The sequence below is a fragment of the Pollicipes pollicipes genome, unplaced genomic scaffold, assembly GCF_011947565.3.
Source record: "Pollicipes pollicipes isolate AB1234 unplaced genomic scaffold, Ppol_2.1 Scaffold_7231;HRSCAF=8579_pilon_pilon_pilon, whole genome shotgun sequence".
NCBI classification, from domain to species: domain Eukaryota; kingdom Metazoa; phylum Arthropoda; class Thecostraca; order Pollicipedomorpha; family Pollicipedidae; genus Pollicipes; species Pollicipes pollicipes.
Window position 1 is genome coordinate 34,356,236 of NW_023597034.1, and position 18,136 is coordinate 34,374,371.

The following is an 18,136-nucleotide window of genomic DNA, read 5'->3' on the forward strand; positions in this document are numbered from 1 at the left end:
GCTGGACACTGTCTTGTCCCGCACTCAGTTCTTGCTGACCTGTCCGTGAACTGACCTAACCTTACGTGACCTGATGTGATCTGAGCTGATGTGACTTGAGGTGACCCGCCCCGACCCGACCTGACCTGACCTGACCTGAGTCAATGTGGACTTGGCTTAGATGAGCCGGCCTGAGCTGACCTGGGATCACCTGAGCTGTCTCCCTCAGGCTCTGAGACGCGTCAGTCGGCGGGGAGCCAGCCAGGCTCTTCACTGCCTGTCACGGCCGAGGAGGGCCGGCTCGTCCTGCTGGTTGCTGCTGCTCTGGCTGGTCGCCATCGCCCTCTTCATCAACCGCTGGGCAAGATCAGGATGCTTGAGCCCTACTGCCAGCCTACAAGATGACGCCGCGGGCGGAGGCGCTCACCGTACAGGTGAGAGTGTGATAACTCTGCCCATCTTGCAGGCAGAGGTGAGTTAACGCTACCCACCTGTACAAGCAAGAAGAAATAGCTGCTCCGCGCACTTCAGAGCCGAGTTATTTTGTCAGCGTTTCGATTATTTTATGACGCACATATGGCGGTGATGCTGGCGGGTAAAACACATCCAGCTGCGAGTTCCGAAAACACGTATGCCAACCAGCCTGCTGCCACTCGGCTTCCACCAGCCTCACACTGCTTACTGTGCAAGAGGTAGAGACATAATCACATCGTTCCGTCTGTAGAGAAGATTACTCCTCTCTTTCTAATGTGTAAGCGAGAGGAGCTCTAGGAGTTTCCGTAGTCGGCACCGGATACCGGCCGCGTTCGACAGCTAGCGTGTAAAGGATGAAGGTGCAAGTACTCCAACTCGTGTTGCCTGGTAACCTCACTTCTCCGCGTACACGCACGTCGGGTATAAAGGACTTGCGAGCGTAATGCATTTGCTTAAAACGCTGATTCGATACGATCTTCGGCATCATTCGTCAGCATGCATGACGAACTTGTCGATGTCGTTTGCTGTAGTAAATTCAGTAGCTTGTCCAAAATTAATTTATCTAAGTAAGCTATTTGTTGCCGTGGGATAGAAATAATCATCGTACTTACAATCTTGCACTGTCCCACGCAAACAAGAGCAGCTGTTCTTTATTTTATCGTTGGAAAGGGCAGAAAATGGTGTCCGTCTGATCAACGTCCGACGTCCTTTGCCAAAAATGTTTATGTTTATGTTAATTCATTTTCTCCTTTGCTAAATAACTTAATCAAATTGATTCACGATGTCGTGCGGATTCGCCAAGATGATGCTCCGGAAGGGTAAATACAAGTATTGCTATTCGTACATTCGTACCTTCCACACAGCGCAGGGATGCTGCACGGCCTAGGAAACTTCATTTTGCATAAGAGGTACTTACTTTATTGACCAGTGAAATGTTCGGCCCTTGTAAATGATGCGAGCCTCAGCTCCCGCCGAATGGCGCATCGTGTAAACCAGACGTCCCGGCTCGGTCATTGGCTGATTTATGTTTGCGCCGAAGACGAGCCGTCGCCGTCTACCGCGGCGAGAACGGACATCTGACACGGACAGTTGTAAATTGATAGTGTCGCACACCCTCGACTGTATCCCAGCGGACGCTTCCTATTCAGCCGGGTAGCCGGCTGTCGTCTGATCACCCCCACGGCGCCCAAGTCCACGCCGTGCGCTCAGCACAGACTACCGGTCGCCGAGGTCCCGGCGCCGCGGCCGGCGCAATAAAACACACTGCGCTACTGGCAAAGGAAAGATCAGCGCACCTCGAGGGACCGGCTGACAGTCGGGGAGCTATAACATGATCTATCGCGGGGACGCGCGCGGTCGCTGACGTCACTGAGGGACGGCGTGTGCTCGTGACGCGTCTCCGCGGGCGGAGCCGGACGCGAGCCGGACGTCGAAGTGCCGCCTCCCCGGCCGATGCGGCGGCGCGGCAGCCGCGGCTGGCCGAAAGGTCGCAAGGCGTGGCTGCCTTATCGCCCGCTGGTGCTGGGGCTGAGAGCTTAGCGACGGACGTCCAGCGCCGACGACGGGTGTGGTGAGATATGATCGGCGCCGGTGGTTTGTTCGAGCGGCTCAAATCAATACCACGCCAGCATGGGACAGCATGTGAAGCAGAAAGGTATGCTCCATTTACTTACATGGGATTTTCAGATTTGAAAATTCAACAAAAGTCGAGGAGCAAGTGATTCTGCTCGCAACAGTGAAGTGGACGTTTTCAGCGTGTTTTTTTTTCCAAGGGAACACGTGCTTAAGCCAAGTACTGTCTTGAAATAAAGTCTGCACGCGCAAAGTTCGCTCATAGTATCGACTTTTGTTAACTGCTGTGGATATACCGGCCTGCGGCGATCAGCACTGGTTCTTCTTGGCGTGCGTGGCGTATGAAGACGGGATAACCAGTTACAATAATGGTGACATGCCCACCTAACTGAGCTCAAAAGTGTGAAGGTGCGGACGGCCTTGTGTGCATGAGTCAGAGGCGATGCGTGCCGGTGAAGGTGCGCGTAAAAGCTGCTGAATGTGTATTTGCGTCTTGATTTGTATGATACGGTCTTGGAGTCATTCACGGCAGTATGGCCATTGAGCCCCTTGTCAAGAGAGTCGCGGAAAAAATTACACGCAAACGCTGTTTGTAAAGCACACTAAGGCGAGCATATTAGCACGTTATGCAGGTGTGGCCGCCGCTCCTGCGATGGATGCTCGGTGGGGTGTTCGCTTCAGCATTCACACCTTTAACGTGTGCATGTCACTCGGTTGTCTCAGTGCGATGAGCTCTGATGGTGGCTGTTTGCATACCGCACGAGTCCTTGAGCAAAACTGCTTCCGTTCGGCTCCGGTTCAGTATCGTGCGGTGGCATGTGTGACAACCGGCCCGATGGTTTTCTGTTGTGTCAGGTTGTTTGAAAAGAGGATAAACACCAGGGGCTCAGCGCTCGGAAGGTCACGTGGCTGGTCAGCGGATGGCTGAGCAGCCAGCCCAGTCTCTCACGTGGGCCCGAAGCATGATTAAGTTTCCCGTGGCCAAAAAATGCATTTGTACAAAGCTTAGAACTACTTTCCACTTTGTCCAAATACTGTTTGACGCACATGCTTACATCGAAAAGCAGAAACGGGCCTGCGAGAAAACAAGAATTGTCACGGGAAAGGTGATGACATTCCGGAGCACGAGGTGGCGCACGTGACAGGCTACGATATCAAGGCAGCACTGGCTGGTAACACCAACATGGGCGTCCCGGGACATCGTATTACCGAAGACGGCGCCCAGACTCTGTACCCCGTCACAAAGTTTGAGATTCATGTGACGGAAGTGATGTGAAATTTGGGATTATCGCACAAATTTGGCTGATTTTCCAACGCAAGGAGTTGAGATTTGCTGGCATCAACCTTGAGAGCACTGGCGCAGAACCTTTCATCTAAAGCCGCCAGCGCAGCTCTGATCCGGCCATAAGCTCTGCGCGTTTGCTCTTCCGTTCTTTGTCTTTATCCGTTTTGGCGGACACAATAGCCCGACTCTCGCTGTGATGTAGCGCGACGCTGTCGCCAGCAGAAAAGAGCACTAAGCTGTTCAAAAGAACGCCGAGTAAAAGCGACCGGAGGCCAGATCTCTGAATCGCGCTCCAGTGCCTTTCGGGAGAAGTCGCGGGGGTAGCACAAGCCACGCAGTTCGCCGTGTATGTCCTGTAGCGAGACGATCTGAGCACGACCCGAGCTAGACCGCCTCGGTTAGCTGTGAACCATGAGATGTCGACCACGTGCGGCTGAAGCTCCCATAGCGGCGTTGTGCGCGTGAATATTGCTGGATGTGTGCGGACGGGCGAGCCTGCATGCGTGCGGGCTTGCGTGCGTGCGGGGGGGCGAGCGGGCGTGCGGTGGGGCAAGCGAGCGTGGAGGCGGGAGGGGGGAAGGGGGAGGGGGGCTCTGCGTGCATGCGTGTGGCGAGGGAAGCGTGCGTGTGTGCGTGTGCTCGCGCGTGCGTATAGCGTGTGTTGGCTTGCCGAAATGCAGTGCCTGTTTGGAAGGGAGTGTAAGCCATATTGGACTATTCTAATGCGCATCGCACATAGACGTCGTCAGGAATAACGTTTATTTTTTTACAAATCAGCGTAATTAAAAATGTCGCTGCGTAATATACAAACTGACCTCATATGACTTCAGGTGATGGCCTGATGTTACCTCATGTGGTGTCAGTGACCTTCTGGCAGACAGCCAAATCAGTCAAAGACTGACGTCAGAACGTTCCAAAATTAGGAAGTCAACTGCGAGTTACCGCATGCGGAGGCAGCAACTGTCGTTCTGGTGACGTCATGGTTCAGAACTAGACCTAAAAGGAATTTACATCTTGCGGAATGTAAAAATGATTGTATTTCAGACGCATCGAGTCTAGTGGATGCACCTAGCATGGTTCTGACGCAAGCATCGGGTAAAGGCTACTTTTTAACTCTCAAGGCGGTCTGGGTAAGCATCGAAATAAGTAAAAAAATGACTTGTTTTCTGGCTCGTGCATACTTACACGGACCGATCTGAAATAGCGAGGATTGTAGGTTCGCCTTATGACTTTCACCCCTGGACAGATAAGCTTGTTATGGATCTTCCTCATCCGTCAAAGTGGACAATTACTCTGATGGAAAAGAGAGGGCGTGGTGTGTGAGGTAATGATGTAGACATTGGATATAGAATTACATTGCATTGAGGAACCACCAACCTTGATAATTAATGTCCTGTAAATGGGCCACGATGTCGTGTGTACGACTCAGACACTCAAAAATAATCAGAGTACAACTACACGACAGAATCTATAACAAGCAGCTTTTTATTCCCAAAATGGTATCACAAAATCTTATCTCGTCCTATCTTCAGCCCCATATCCCGGTGCGCCTACGTCAACCTGTGGCTGTGGGGCTAACGAAGCCAAATTACGCCCACATACAGATGGACGCGAGTGCCATCGGCGGTAGGATTCCCCGAACTGTCAGACCGTGACGTGGGAATGTCACGTTCGAAGCCAGCCTTACACAAAACGCGCCCGGCGCCAGGCCTGGGGACTGGATCCGGATCCTCATACAGCTTTTTACGAGGCCTTTCGGCGCCCGGGCGCCTAAACCTCGGGCTTTACAGCACGGCCATCAAATCATATGGCGCGGTTTGAAGTTATGGTCGACTGGGCAGCGAAATGAATTGCAATAGAGGTTGATGTACGGGGAGGAGAGATGATGATTGGTATGAGCATTATTCTGGGCTACGCATAATGAAAATGGTCGAGTTTGGTTGAAACCTCGGTCGCATTTATTTATCCTGCGGGAAGTTCCTGTAAAAAAACAGCACTGGCACAGTGGACGAAAATTCATCGAATTAACTTTTGCGTTTTGAAATAAAGATGTCGACTTAACCTTGTCCTGTAGTTTTCACTGAACAGAAGTGGATTAGCGGCAACGCCGATAGGTTTCGTCAATGTCACTTCTGGAGTCTTCGGACGAGCCACATCCCAGGATTAACATCAGCTGCCTGTTTTTCATTTCAATTCACCTCCAGACGGCGGTGAATTCGGGCTGGTCAGGTAGCTGCGATTTATTGCCGCATCAGGCACCAGGAGTTTACGGGCTCGGTCCGCTGAGTTTTCGAGGAAAGCAGGCGCTATGCGGCACCACTGTGTCCGGGACGTGTCAAGGTGCACTGGAACTGCACCCGACGAGCAAACTTCCACAGAAGTGGAGACCAACTTTTACTCGGACTCCATAAAATTGCCTCCGAGTGCCAAAACAGGACCGTAAATCTAGGATTTCGCATAGATTTCTGTCCGCTGCGCGATTTCGTAGTTTCTGTCACTTGCATTATTGACAACTGAACAGTGCACTTTCCACAAACGTGACAGGTTCTTGACGCAACCTCTGATTCCATCGACACTCATTTAATGAGACATTTTAGGGCTCTTTTTCTATCCGAAACAATGACCGGAACACCATTTTGTAACATGCTCGATTTGCTTGTGCGGTACTGCCAACCAGCACGCTGTGGGCATTACCACAGTCGTGATGTTAACTCACATGCCACAGGTAGTGCTCATGCGGTCATAATACGAGCACTGTAAAACGAATTCGATTACGAGCACGACATACAAGCAAACCATCAATAAAGCATTGCTGGTTTTTAAATTCCATCTAATAACTATTGGTTTTGAGCTTCGTGTTGGTTGAACGTATAATTTGAAAGCAGGTGCAATTTTGTAATATTAGGGCCGAATACGGAAGATATATGAAATGGGTTCCAGGCAATGAAGATTTAGACCTTCATGCTGTCGGCCTGGTCTTTCCAAGAGCGAAACTAAAATGATGCTGATCACCTTTGATTACTATGTGGCAGCATTACATTCGGGAGACACCGCCGGAGTGGTAAAGAGCCTTTCTTGTCATTGTTCTTCTACGGCAGCACACATCCCCAGTTTGTGGACAACATCAGCAGATCATCCATGCGACGTCAGCAGATCAGCCATATGATTTTCCGCGGTATGTTCTTGACAGGTGCGTGATGTTACGATTGGTCGTAAAGCCCAAGACGCGGATCCCACGAAGGTGCGCACTGTTTAAAGGCTCGGCACCGTGCCGTCAAGTACTGTTAGTCATCTAACTGAACTAATTTAAGACAATCACAAACGCTCTCACCCCACATTATATATGTGCACTGCATACTGCTCCTGGTGATGCATATATGTGTGCCGCGTCAGCTGGTTTAATCGTTGCTAATGTACTTGAGTCCCACCAGCCAGCATCCACTCGTTTGGTTCTTGTGGAGAAGTCTCCCACGTATCCTAATCAGCTGACATGCCCTTATGTCAACCCTTCACCCATTGTGAGCCATGTCCTCACACTGTAAACTACCTAGTTTTGAAAAGGGCGAGTGGCATACTTGGTGCATGCGTGTGTTAGTGAGCGTCTTCTATGCTGCACTGATCACCCTTTTAATCGCATCACTTAAATCGAAGCAGAACAGTAACAGACTTTTTCGGCATGACCTCCTGGCCGTGCGGTTAGGACCTCGCGTTGCCCCGTTCACCGCCTTCGCCAACATGTCAGCTACTAGGTGGATACGGCGTACAATGACCTGGCAATTATGATCTGAATACAGCAGCCCCGTAATTGATATATTCCTTACGGCCAGCCCTCGTCATTTAGTCCTTGGTACCGCACTCCGCGTCGTTTCTTTAGCGTGATCCGCCGCGCCCGTACCGTTGTGTGGCTGCGCCGCGGATCCTGCGGCGGCGAGTGTGGCGCGCGCGAGCGGCGCGCTCCTGCTGGCTCGGCTCTGACCGGTGACTGGTGCGATGTTTCAGCAACTGTCAGTGTCGGACGGCTATCAAAGGAGAATGTCCCGCTACGTCGAAACGTCCAACGTATGTGATCTGGACACACGGTCACCCGCGTCACACTCCGTGCGCCACGAGACCTGCTCCCGTGCGTTCGTGGGCACGTCAACACGTAGTCACGCCGCCAAGCCGCACTGAGAGATGTTGCACAGAACTGCACAAGTGCACTGTTCATGACGCAAAGTTTCCTTCACGTCAATCTGCACAAGGCAACAATCACAGATAGGCACATTTTTTATGGTAGTATAGAGACTTCAAATTACATCATGATGGTATACGACTTTTAACGATTGTGGTTCATCGTCACGAAACGTTTGTTTGATTTCCGAGCTTTGGTTCTGAAATGTAACAAAACTGTAGGGTCATTGTAAAGTTGACTGGTTGTTTACACACGACAGGCAGACGGTAAGTTCCTCACACCAAAACACAATCATCAACAGTTTCACGTCAAAGCACACTTACCTGTTACACAAATACGCACACAAGGACACTAAATGAACAATCACATAAGTAGTGCCGGCGGCCAGCCCCCAGCCGCACACCACACTCATCTGTGTTGTCTGGTGAAATGGTGCGTAGTCTCATCAGTCGGCACGACAGCCCGCCCCTTCTCCACGGGACCCCTGTTTTGCAGTCGACTGACACCGTGTTGTGATTGTGTTTCTAACCTGTGCGACCTTCATGCCTGCTTGTCTGGGGCTGGAGAAGGAAGCATGCTTGCAGAAAACGAAATAGCGCGCCAGTGCGTTGCCAATTGAAACGGAAAACAGCGCTGACAGCGTGCCGCTGGGCCGCCACAGCGTTCTTTGGCTTGGCAAAAGTCCGGTAGCTCCAGCAGATATTTTCCCGAGTCGAAATGCAGTCTGGGTTGTTGGAAAACGAGCCATGCGAGGCGGGTCACCCTCTTGCTAAAGCAGGAGCAGCAAGATGCAGACATCTCATGCGTGTTGCATAGCGTTCACAAAAGGTACACTTTCGCCTGAGAAAACCGGTGATATGGATACAACATTGTTTCAAGTTAATCAACACGAATTAGTGCTAGCCGTAAAACGGAAAATACGGAAAACATTAATAGGCAGCTTAACCGCTCGGAGGAGGGTTAAGCGATTCCTGCCTTCATGTCAAAAACATTCTTTCGATGCGAATGTCGAAATCTGTCCCATGAGCTGTGATGTAAAAAGGTTGCTTCCAATTGTCAGCCCCAGTGTTTTAAGCCTTTTGTATCTCGCATGCTGCTCACACACGATGCTAATACCAAGAGCTTGTTAGCATTAAATCGGCACTGCACTGTCGGTTACAATACTAAAAAGTACGTCATGTCGTGTTATTTGCGTTTTTCTCGAAGACTTTTTATTTCTTCACATGTCTTTTAGTCGCATGTGTTTATCATGTCTTGTCTAGAGCAAGCATTTCCTTGGGTTTCGATGATTTAGAGATAGTGAATCGTCTCCAGGTAAGTAAGCATTTACAAAATACTTTTCCATAACGCTACAAAATACAAAAAAGCGTTCTCAAAATGCTATGGCATAAAGGTATGCATTATATGTAATCTAGGTCGATTGCATACAATATATCCTTAGGCGTAGTATGCACACATTTCTTACTTCAGATGCTAATGTACCCTGTGAATTTGCACAGCTTACTTTGGCTTTATTCTTGTAACCCAAGCGCGATGTCTGTATCGTGAGCTATCTGGTGAAAAGAGAGTAGTGCGTTTGGTCGCTAGCAATCTCTTAATCTTGCGTGGAAAGTTGAATAGGTCATTCCTTGCTTCGGGTTGCTTGGATTCCTACTCAACCCTTTTATTAATTGTGGCGCGCGTTAAAGTTATCTAGGTGAGAGAGCGCGGAACGCTTCTCAAGGCGCAAGCTCTTCTATGAAGGTGAATGACTGACAAACATCTGAGTGCTTTAGATCATCTTGCATGCATCATAGTGCATTCGGTGGGTGAGTTGAAAGCTAATCTGGGCACCGCTTTCAGTTTTAGTGCATTGACAGATAGACCTTGAGCAAGACTATTCGTTGGCAGTGATGCGATGTACAGGGACGGCCAAGTGGAGACACCGATACATGCAAGGCCTTGTGTAGAGAGGGTGCAGATGACCAGATAGTGATGGCATCTCCACGAAAAAGCTGCCTGATTTGACCACTCTTACGTCTTATGCGCTCTCAAGGGAAACAAACCTCCCGACGTTCGTCGCATTGCTGTATCTTTCCCCTTTCTCTCCGGGTAAGAGATCTTGCAGGGCTTCAAAAGCACTCACCCGTAATAGTTTTGTACAAGCTCCCTAGCGTTCTCAAAATGTGAGATGAAAGTGCAAAGTTACGCAGGGAGCGCAGCTTTGAAATGCTTCAAACGGGATGAGGTGGTAGCACTTGCCTCCCACCACACAACTGCTGTCGTATTTTGAAGTCGAAACTTGAACAGCCCTTTCTCTTTCCCGCACTGCATTAGAGAAAAAGCAGACAACCTCCCCAGACCTAATTACGACGACCCCCGTTCGGCACCCCGCGTCCCAGAGCCCGCGAACTTCCCCTCTCCTTCGCAACGAACCTACTGCTAGAAGTCGGCAGCGGCTCCGCCCGCCGGTGGCCGGCTAAACCCTCCACCTCCGGCGCGGTCCCCCGGCGCCGGCAGCCGGCTAAACCCTCCAGCGGTGCCGGCGGCTGGCCGAACCCTCCACCTCCGGCGCGGTCCCCCGGCGCCAGCAGCCGGCTAAACCCTCCACCTCCGGCGCGGTCCCCCGGCGCCGGCAGCCGGCTAAACCCTCCAGCGGTGCCGGCGGCTGGCCGAACCCTTCCCCTCCGGCGCGGTATCCTGGCGGCGCCGGCAGCCGGCTAAACCCTCCACCTCCGACGCGGTATCCTGGCGGCGCCGGCAGCCGGCTAAACCCTCCAGCGGTGCCGGCGGCTGGCCGAACCCTCCACCTCCGGCGCGGTCCCCCGGCGCCGGCAGCCGGCTAAACCCTCCAGCGGTGCCAGCGGCTGGCCGAACCCTCCACCTCCGGCGCGGTATCCTGGCGGCGCCGGCAGCCGGCTAAACCCTCCAGCGGTGCCGGCGGCTGGCCGAACCCTCCACCTCCGGCGCGGTCCTCCGGCGCCGGCAGCCGGCTAAACCCTCCAGCGGTGCCAGCGGCTGGCCGAACCCTCCACCTCCGGCGCGGTATCCTGGCGGCGCCGGCAGCCGGCTAAACCCTCCACCTCCGACGCGGTATCCTGGCGGCGCCGGCAGCCGGCCAAACCCTCCCCCAACAGCGCGGAAACCCGGCGGCGCCGGCATCCGGCCAAACCGTCCACCTCCGGCGCGGTACCCGGCGGCGCTGGCGGCCTCCAGCCGGGGCCGTGATCTGAGCCTCAGCAGCGTCCCAGACAGCCAGCTGAACAATGCATAGGTGGCGGACGGACGGACGCCGCCGCCCACTCAGCCGCGCTTCCTCGCTGGCGGGAGAGCCGGCATCGAGGCCGCGGCGGCCGCCCGTACGGGCCTCGCTGGTGACTCGCCTGGCAGCTCCTCAGGACCGGCCGATGGAGGCCGTTGTGAGCCAGGCAGGCCTCCGTGGCAGTTAGATGGGTGCTGCTACCGTGAGATGGATAACTGACAAGATCTGACACAAAAAAAACGCGCCATCGGCTCTCTGTCTTTGTTATCATCTCTGTTCAGCGCCTCAATAGCATTTGTTCATTGGCGGCACACACGTTTCATACGAAATATCTGTACAGATGAAAGCAGAAACGGCTGCGCAGACAGAAAAGCAATGCGCTGCGTTCTTATCTACAGAGAACGCAGTGTTCTCGCGACGCTCGATGCTCGTCCGTCGCGAACCTTTCATGGAACTCCGGTGACTGCGGTTGTCATGTTGACGTCCAGGACCCACGGCGCAACTGGGATCTGAACCCGAGTTCTTTATATTGGGAGTCTGAAGTCCGAACCAACAGTTTCGTCCCTCGTATCATGCAGGGTTTGTTTACAGCAGAAAAACACTTGACGGTCGGATCGTTGAGTGTGAGTTTTTAGAGGGAATCCTGCTAAATGGAGCTGTCCAACATCCTGGCAGCACCGCTAAGGTTTGATTCCGCGAAAAGCTTCTCGCGTAGGTTATTCTTTGCCGGACTCCCGGACATATATATATATATATATATATATATATATATATATATATATATATATATATCTGTGTATAAATATGGAGATGAAAAATTCCTACTCAAAATTTCTTTTTAGACCCATATTGTTGCGATGCCCGAATAAACCCAGCCTAAGCCTAATTCGGCACCCGCCGCGCCACAGATTAGGCGTTTTCATGCAAGGCACGTTACGTTAGCAGGCACTACGGTTCACCATTCCGTGACATTGACAAAACAAGTGCAATGACCGTGCAGCCATACGGGCTTGTGGCTCAAAGGAGGATCGGGTGCTCCTGAGCTCCCAGGTGATGGGGTCGTGGTCCACGCGAATATCTATCCTGAAAGGACTGCGATCATGGAATGTCGCGGCTGTGTGGCGATCCGGGGCTGCCATAATTATCTCGCTATTTTCACTGCACACCCGCATATGCTTCTCGGCTGTTTTCCCATCTTTGTTCGGACCCTACGTTATAGGAAGACGAACCGTCCCGTGACGTTTCGAAGCGGACATCGAAGGAGACGGGCTCGACGTCTACGGGGACAGGTCTCACAGAGGAAGAGAGTCAGAAGGGTCAGACGGTGTCTGCCGCCGGGTTAGCGGTGGCTTTGTTCTTCGCGGGTTAGTTAGATGATCTAATACAGTGAGTGAGGCCTAAAAAAAGTTGCAGAACACTTAAGATGCTACAGGGCTGAAAGATGTCATATTCTAGTAAAAAATAATGCGTCTTCGTCTGTATCCCCCATTGTACCCTTGTTTGTCATTTATCGCTATTCACTTCCATAAATACAAATTAGATTCGACATAAAAATGAACGATCATTTTGAGCAGCTGCTGCATTCTTAAGGATTCTTAAGGATTTCTTAAGGATAAGGAAAATAGACGCCGGAGTCTGAAGTTGGTATGGCTTTTGGGCTCGGACATTTTATTGAACTGTTTGCTGTCCGACCGAACTGAACTTCCCAGGCAGTCGCAGATTCTACAGCTGTTAAACCTCAGGCACGAAGATGCTCCGCTTGTGCCCCCTTTCGGTCACCGCCCTCTCGACCATGGCTTCCCGAGCCCGTGCCCTCCCAGTCGTCTTTTCTCCCTGTGTGACACCGGCCGTTCTCCTGTGAATGAGCCGTTTTTCGCGGCACCGTGTCCCCCATTGGGCCAGTGACGGAGCGGCACTACGTCCATTAGCGTGGAAAAGGCTGCTCCGTTTTTGCTCCCTTCGGCTCATGCATGGGCTCGGCTAAATGGATGGCACCGAAGCACAGAGTGGCTCTCTTAGCGGGCCGGTCGTCAAGTCCTCTTTCGGGGAGTCCTCTTTCGGGCAGTCCGGGACAATGCGACAAGGAAACAATCAGGACAATGACCGTAACAGCATGGTTTGGTTTAGTGCGCCAGCTTTCGCGCTTGCTTGAATCAGTAGGTCATTTTTGTCCGCTGTCCTTTCACTTGCGAAATAGTTTTATGTATGCTGGTTGCTTACCTGTAGTGATGATCGTAGCCTTTTGACCTGAAGGTATCGATTCCGCTGTGGAATGAATTCACGGGACATAATGAAATGAAAAAAGATGATAAACTGAAATAAGTGAAGCGAAGCGTTAACAAGGATGCAGTAAGTGAAATCGTTCTAAGCAACGTGAAAGATGAAGGAAATAGTAAAAAAAAGCATAAAGAACCAATTCAAACAAAAAAAAGGGCAGCACGGGATTTGCTCGGCACGGTGTCAAGTGGTTCAATGCAATTCAGTGGTACTTCACCCTCCATCGCTGCCAAAAATACGGTCAGTCTATCCCCATTTGAATCGTGCGCGCATTGTTTTCAACCGTCCGTTTGTGGCACCCAGAAGACCCGCGACACTCCGTCAATCATATTTAAATAGCATGTAAACGTGCCTATGTGCGATTGTAAGCAAGGGCCTGAGTTACCGTCGATAAGCTGCAGGAATACGTGATAAGTCGTGCGATGGAGAACGGAAATGCATGTAAGGTGAAAAAGTTACACATCATGCTACTGTGAGCACTAGATTGACGCAGAGAGCGTAGTGAAGCCTGCCGTTTATTATGTGCTGTTTTTTTACTGAATGTTCGGTTAGCTATTCCAAAAACAAGCATCCAATGGCATAGGGTCGACTCGGTGATCCTGCGTGGCCTGATCTTTCCGCACGGTCGCAGGTACATTAATTCAGTCCTTCTGAAAATGCTTCTCGGGCTGTAGAAAGCAAATCCTCTGAAACGCCTCCGCATCATACACGCACGAAATGGTACAGCAGGCCTGAAACAAACTCGCCGAATCAACCCAATGGGCCTAGTAGCGCGATGAACGTGTACGAAACGCATTCACTCTAATAACAGTTCAGAGCGAAATCAGAATCCAGCGCCCGCTGTGGCAACGACAGCCCGGTGCTCGCTCGGCGGAGCACGGCCGCCTCACCAATCGCCATTGTTTGAGCACGTCTCGACTACGGCGACCGTGCTTCTGCCTATTACTGAGCGCCGGCTGATTGGAGAAACCCGAGCCGCCCGGCCCGAGAGGCCTCTTGGGGTGGCGAGAGCCCCTCCCCACCCCGCCGCACCATGTCCCGAGGTGGCGCCAGCTCTGGTTCGCCTCGAGTTTGATGAACGGCACTGCGAGCGCTTCAAGTTAACCGGAACGGTGCTGCAGTCGGCAGCCGTGCCACGTCGCGGCTGTGCATTGTTTTATTCTTACCGCCCTTTCAGACGCTTTCCAAATAAGCAGTGATTTAAAATGTTTCTGCATGCGTGAAAGCCTAATATCTCTAACAACCTTTACGCTAAGCGAACAGTTTTATTGGAAACCAGGAGGTAACCATGTAACCATGCAGCCAGTCCATGTAACCATGGACTCGGGATCACTGTTCAGTTAGTTAGTCACCTGCTGAGTTAGACCCATGAACACAAGACGTCAAGCCTCGACTCGAACTCCTCAAAGTGGCAGTCTGTTCTGCCAGGCATTTTGCCAGCACGATAAATTAAATAAGCCTTTTCGTGGTATAACACGGTGTTTCCATGTCAGCCCGCAAAGCCCCAGGGCATGGATGATATTTTCGAGCAAATCGGTCACACGAAACGTCAATTCACATCCACGTGCATGTTCGAAAGTACGGAGAACATCTTCCACTCGAAGGGGATGTCCAGAGCGTAAGGATGTGCTTTCCCAAATATGCTGCGCGTTAAATCAGGCACGGTTAGAAGAGCTGAAAATGGCGACAGAAATAAAACTCAGGCCTGAGCTGTGAGACCTCGGGGCCCGCGATCCCGTGCACAACACCATTACAGCTTGCGCTGTACTGGTGGACGCTTCATTCTCGTCATGACACTTAGCGGGACACGATCTGCTAAATTGTTGCGTTGAGGTGGTTTCGGACGGCTTTTCGCGGCCAGCTGGTGGGCTGTGCGTTGGCTGTCATTACCTCAGTCGTCTGCTTCTTACCTGTGGCTATACCCAGCCCACCAACGTTACCAACAACGTAAAACAGCCAATGTTTTAAATATTCCCACCTCGCTGCGTGAGTGCGTTGCACCTTGACGTTAAACTGACCTGTTCAAAGACGCCCTGCAGTGAAGCAAGACTTTCGCGGTATCCGTGCCTCTTGTATTCTGTCCATCTGGGCTGGATAACACGGTAGTCCCCAGTCAGCGCTCCAGCGAGTCCTTCGAGCGGCCAGCCGTTATCGCCGCTTCACCAGCCACCCTGTCCCGACAGAGCTCGCGGATGAACTCGATGGACGAGGACGCCATGCTCTGCCACTACATGATGCCGAGCCACTCGCCGAGCCGGCCGCGCCAGAACTCGCTGATGGTGCCCATCACCAGTCAGCTGACTGCGGCGCGCAAGGTCAAGTCCGCCGTCGACCTGGTGTCGCTGGTGATCGCCGAGCAGCGCGAGCAGCGCGAGAGTCTCTCGGGCGGTGTTCACCAGACCAATGTGTGATGCGAGGCTCTCGGGCGGCCGTCACCAGACCAACGTGCGATAAGTCTCTCGGGCGGCGTTCACCAAACCAACGTGTGACCGACCAGCATCAGACGCGACTCTGTTACGGTCCGAACATCACACGCCCCGGGTGAGGCCAGCAGCATCGTGTGGGCTGAAATGCACCCTGGACTGCCGCGGTGGTAACCGACCCACGGCGCGCGCTGGGAAGCGTGAGCGCGTCGGCCCTTCAGCGAACCCCTTCGAGGGTTCGTGCCATCGCGGAATATAACGCACAGAGCGACCACGGCCACCGGGTCACGGTCACGTGGTGATGGGGCGACCATGTGAGGAGACTGCCACCGGGAACATCGCTGTCCCGAATGTTGTGGTGACGCTAATATGTAGGCGCTCTGTGCCATAGTTCTGCCCACGAGGCAGAACACTGCTGTATTGGATCGCTACTATCCGTGTACCATAAGAGTAGCTTAGCGCGGCCCGTGATGCTTGCCCGGTCTGTGGATTGCTTTTGGAGACTATAGCACTCTATTCGCACCAAGCTGATGAACTTGCAATAGTACCTCCTGCCGAGGGTAGCCTATACTAAGCTGCTTCCGCCGACACGTCTGCAGCTGCCGTGATTACGTTTGTGTGCTGTCCATCTTCTGTCGGCATGTCTCATGCGTCAGCAGCCAGCTCTGTCAGTGTTGCGGCCGCTGACTGCGGAGGGGAGGTGTCGGTCTTTGGCCAGTGGGGTCAGCTGGTCCGCGGCTGGGGGTGTCATGCCGCTCTCTTCCATGTGTATCATAATCAAATGGGGCACGTAGGGGGTGGCGGGCCGCGCGGTGATTGCTTGCACGGGATGAGTGAATGGGTGCGAGGAAAGGGGAAGCAGAGAGTGAAATTGTGTGTGTGAGGGAGAGGGAGATAGGGGAGAGGGAGGAAGAGAGAAGGAGGGAGCGGGAGAGGGAGGGAGGGAGGGAGGGGGGAGGGAGGGAGGGAGGGAGGGAGGGAGGGAGGGAGGGAGGGAGGCAGGGAGGCAGGGAGGGAGGCAGGGAGGGAGGCAGGGAGGCAGGGAGGGAGGTAGGGAGGGAGAGAGGAGAGAGGTAGTGAGGGAGGGAGGTAGAGAGGGAGGGAAGGAAAGAGGAAGGGAGAGGGATAAGGGGACGGAGCGAGAGGAGAGAGGAACAATGGAAGGATTGATTAACCGAAACAGGCAGAAAGTCACAGAAAATATAAAAATAGATAACAAAACAGAGGATGGCGGTAAATAAGACAGATCATGACAGAAATGGATGAACGGAATAAAAATATCGAGAGCAGAGAAAGGAACCTAACGCAAACTGGCACGTAAGAAGAGGCACTTGCTGAAAGTTTGCATGCAAGAATTCATTGAGGACGGAAGTGGTTAATGTTTGACAGTCATTTGCGCGTGCATATGTACTCCCGCACATTGGTAAAGATCGACGTCGTTTCACGTACTGTCAATGTTCCTATTTTAGCTATTTATAACGTATTGCCCATGAGCGCATTGTTCGTGATGAAGTCTGGAAGCTCCAGGCGTCCATATTTTGCACTCGATGATTACTTCCATGCGGAAACTTGTCCATGTCGACTTTTTGTGCGGGCTCGTGGGGTTCGAACGTGACATGTTCTCATGCGCCACGAGGAGCTCGATTCGAGGTTGTTCATCTCCATCCCCGTCGCTACGAACTGTTGCTGAATCTGTGCGTCATGTAATACAAGACTGCTGTGCGCGTGCTTCTGTGAGCACCCAGCCCGACGGCAGGGATTTGCCTCGACCTCCGATCCGCGCGTCTTCTGCTGGCGCTGCGCTTCCGAAGAGCAGCGGTCGGCAGCGGTGTGCCAGGGGCGGGCGCCGCTCTTAAGAAGCAGAAGTGCAGAGGTCCCAGTGAGTGCCCTGGAGCTACCTGCTGAGGCTCAGCTCGAGTTCAGTTGTAATTTTCTACCAGTTAAGTCCCAACACGCATATGACGGTGGGCCTATTTTCTATAATTGCATGTCCTCAGGTTGCATGCTCCAAGGTGGTCCAGCGGTAGTCCACGGTAGTCCAGCGATAGTCTACGATAGTCCAGCGGTAGTCCACGGTAGTCCAGCGGTAGTCCACGGTAGTCCAGCGATAGTCAACGATAGTCCAGCGGTAGTCCACGGTAGTCCAGCGGCAGTCCGCGGTAGTCCAGCGGTAGTCCACGGTAGTCCAGCGGTAGTCCACGGTAGTCCAGCGGTAGTCCACGGTAGTCCAGCGGTAGTCCGCGGTAGTCCAGCGGTAGTCCACGGTAGTCCAGCGGTAGTCCACGATAGTCCAGCGGCAGTCCACGGTAGTCCAGCGATAGTCCGCGGTAGTCCAGCGGTAGTCCACGGTAGCCCAGCGGTAGTCCACGGTAGTCCAGCGGCAGTCCACGGTAGTCCAGCGATAGTTCAAGGTAGTCCCGTCCGAGCGGCGCGAACTGGTCCTTGGTGATTCCTTACTTGGCGCGGTCCCGCGGCCTTACGTAAAGACGTACCCAACCCACAGTCCAACCGATTGGTGTTTTACGTGGGCATTACCGAAAGGAGGTGTCTGAAATCTGACCGCCCGCCGAGAGGTCTTTTCCCTGAGTCTGGTGATGGCTTAGCCAATTCAGCCAAACTTATGTCAGATCAGTCCATCCCATTCCCAGCCAGGTCAGCTCAGCCCCAGCCAGGTCAGCTCAGCCACAGCCAGGTCGGCTCAGCCCCGGCCAGGT

General features: G+C 52.8%; 1 protein-coding gene across 1 annotated transcript; it reads left to right on the forward strand.

Moving 5' to 3' along the window:
* The first annotated feature begins 380 nt into the window (after window positions 1-380).
* Window positions 381-16,315, forward strand: LOC119110225 (uncharacterized). The gene is made up of 3 exons (XM_037233965.1): window positions 381-413; window positions 7,310-7,369; window positions 15,183-16,315. The coding sequence occupies exons 1-3, from the start codon at window positions 381-383 to the stop codon at window positions 15,408-15,410; spliced, it is 321 nt and encodes a 106-aa protein (XP_037089860.1). The 3' UTR covers window positions 15,411-16,315.
* Window positions 16,316-18,136: the final 1,821 nt, after the last annotated feature.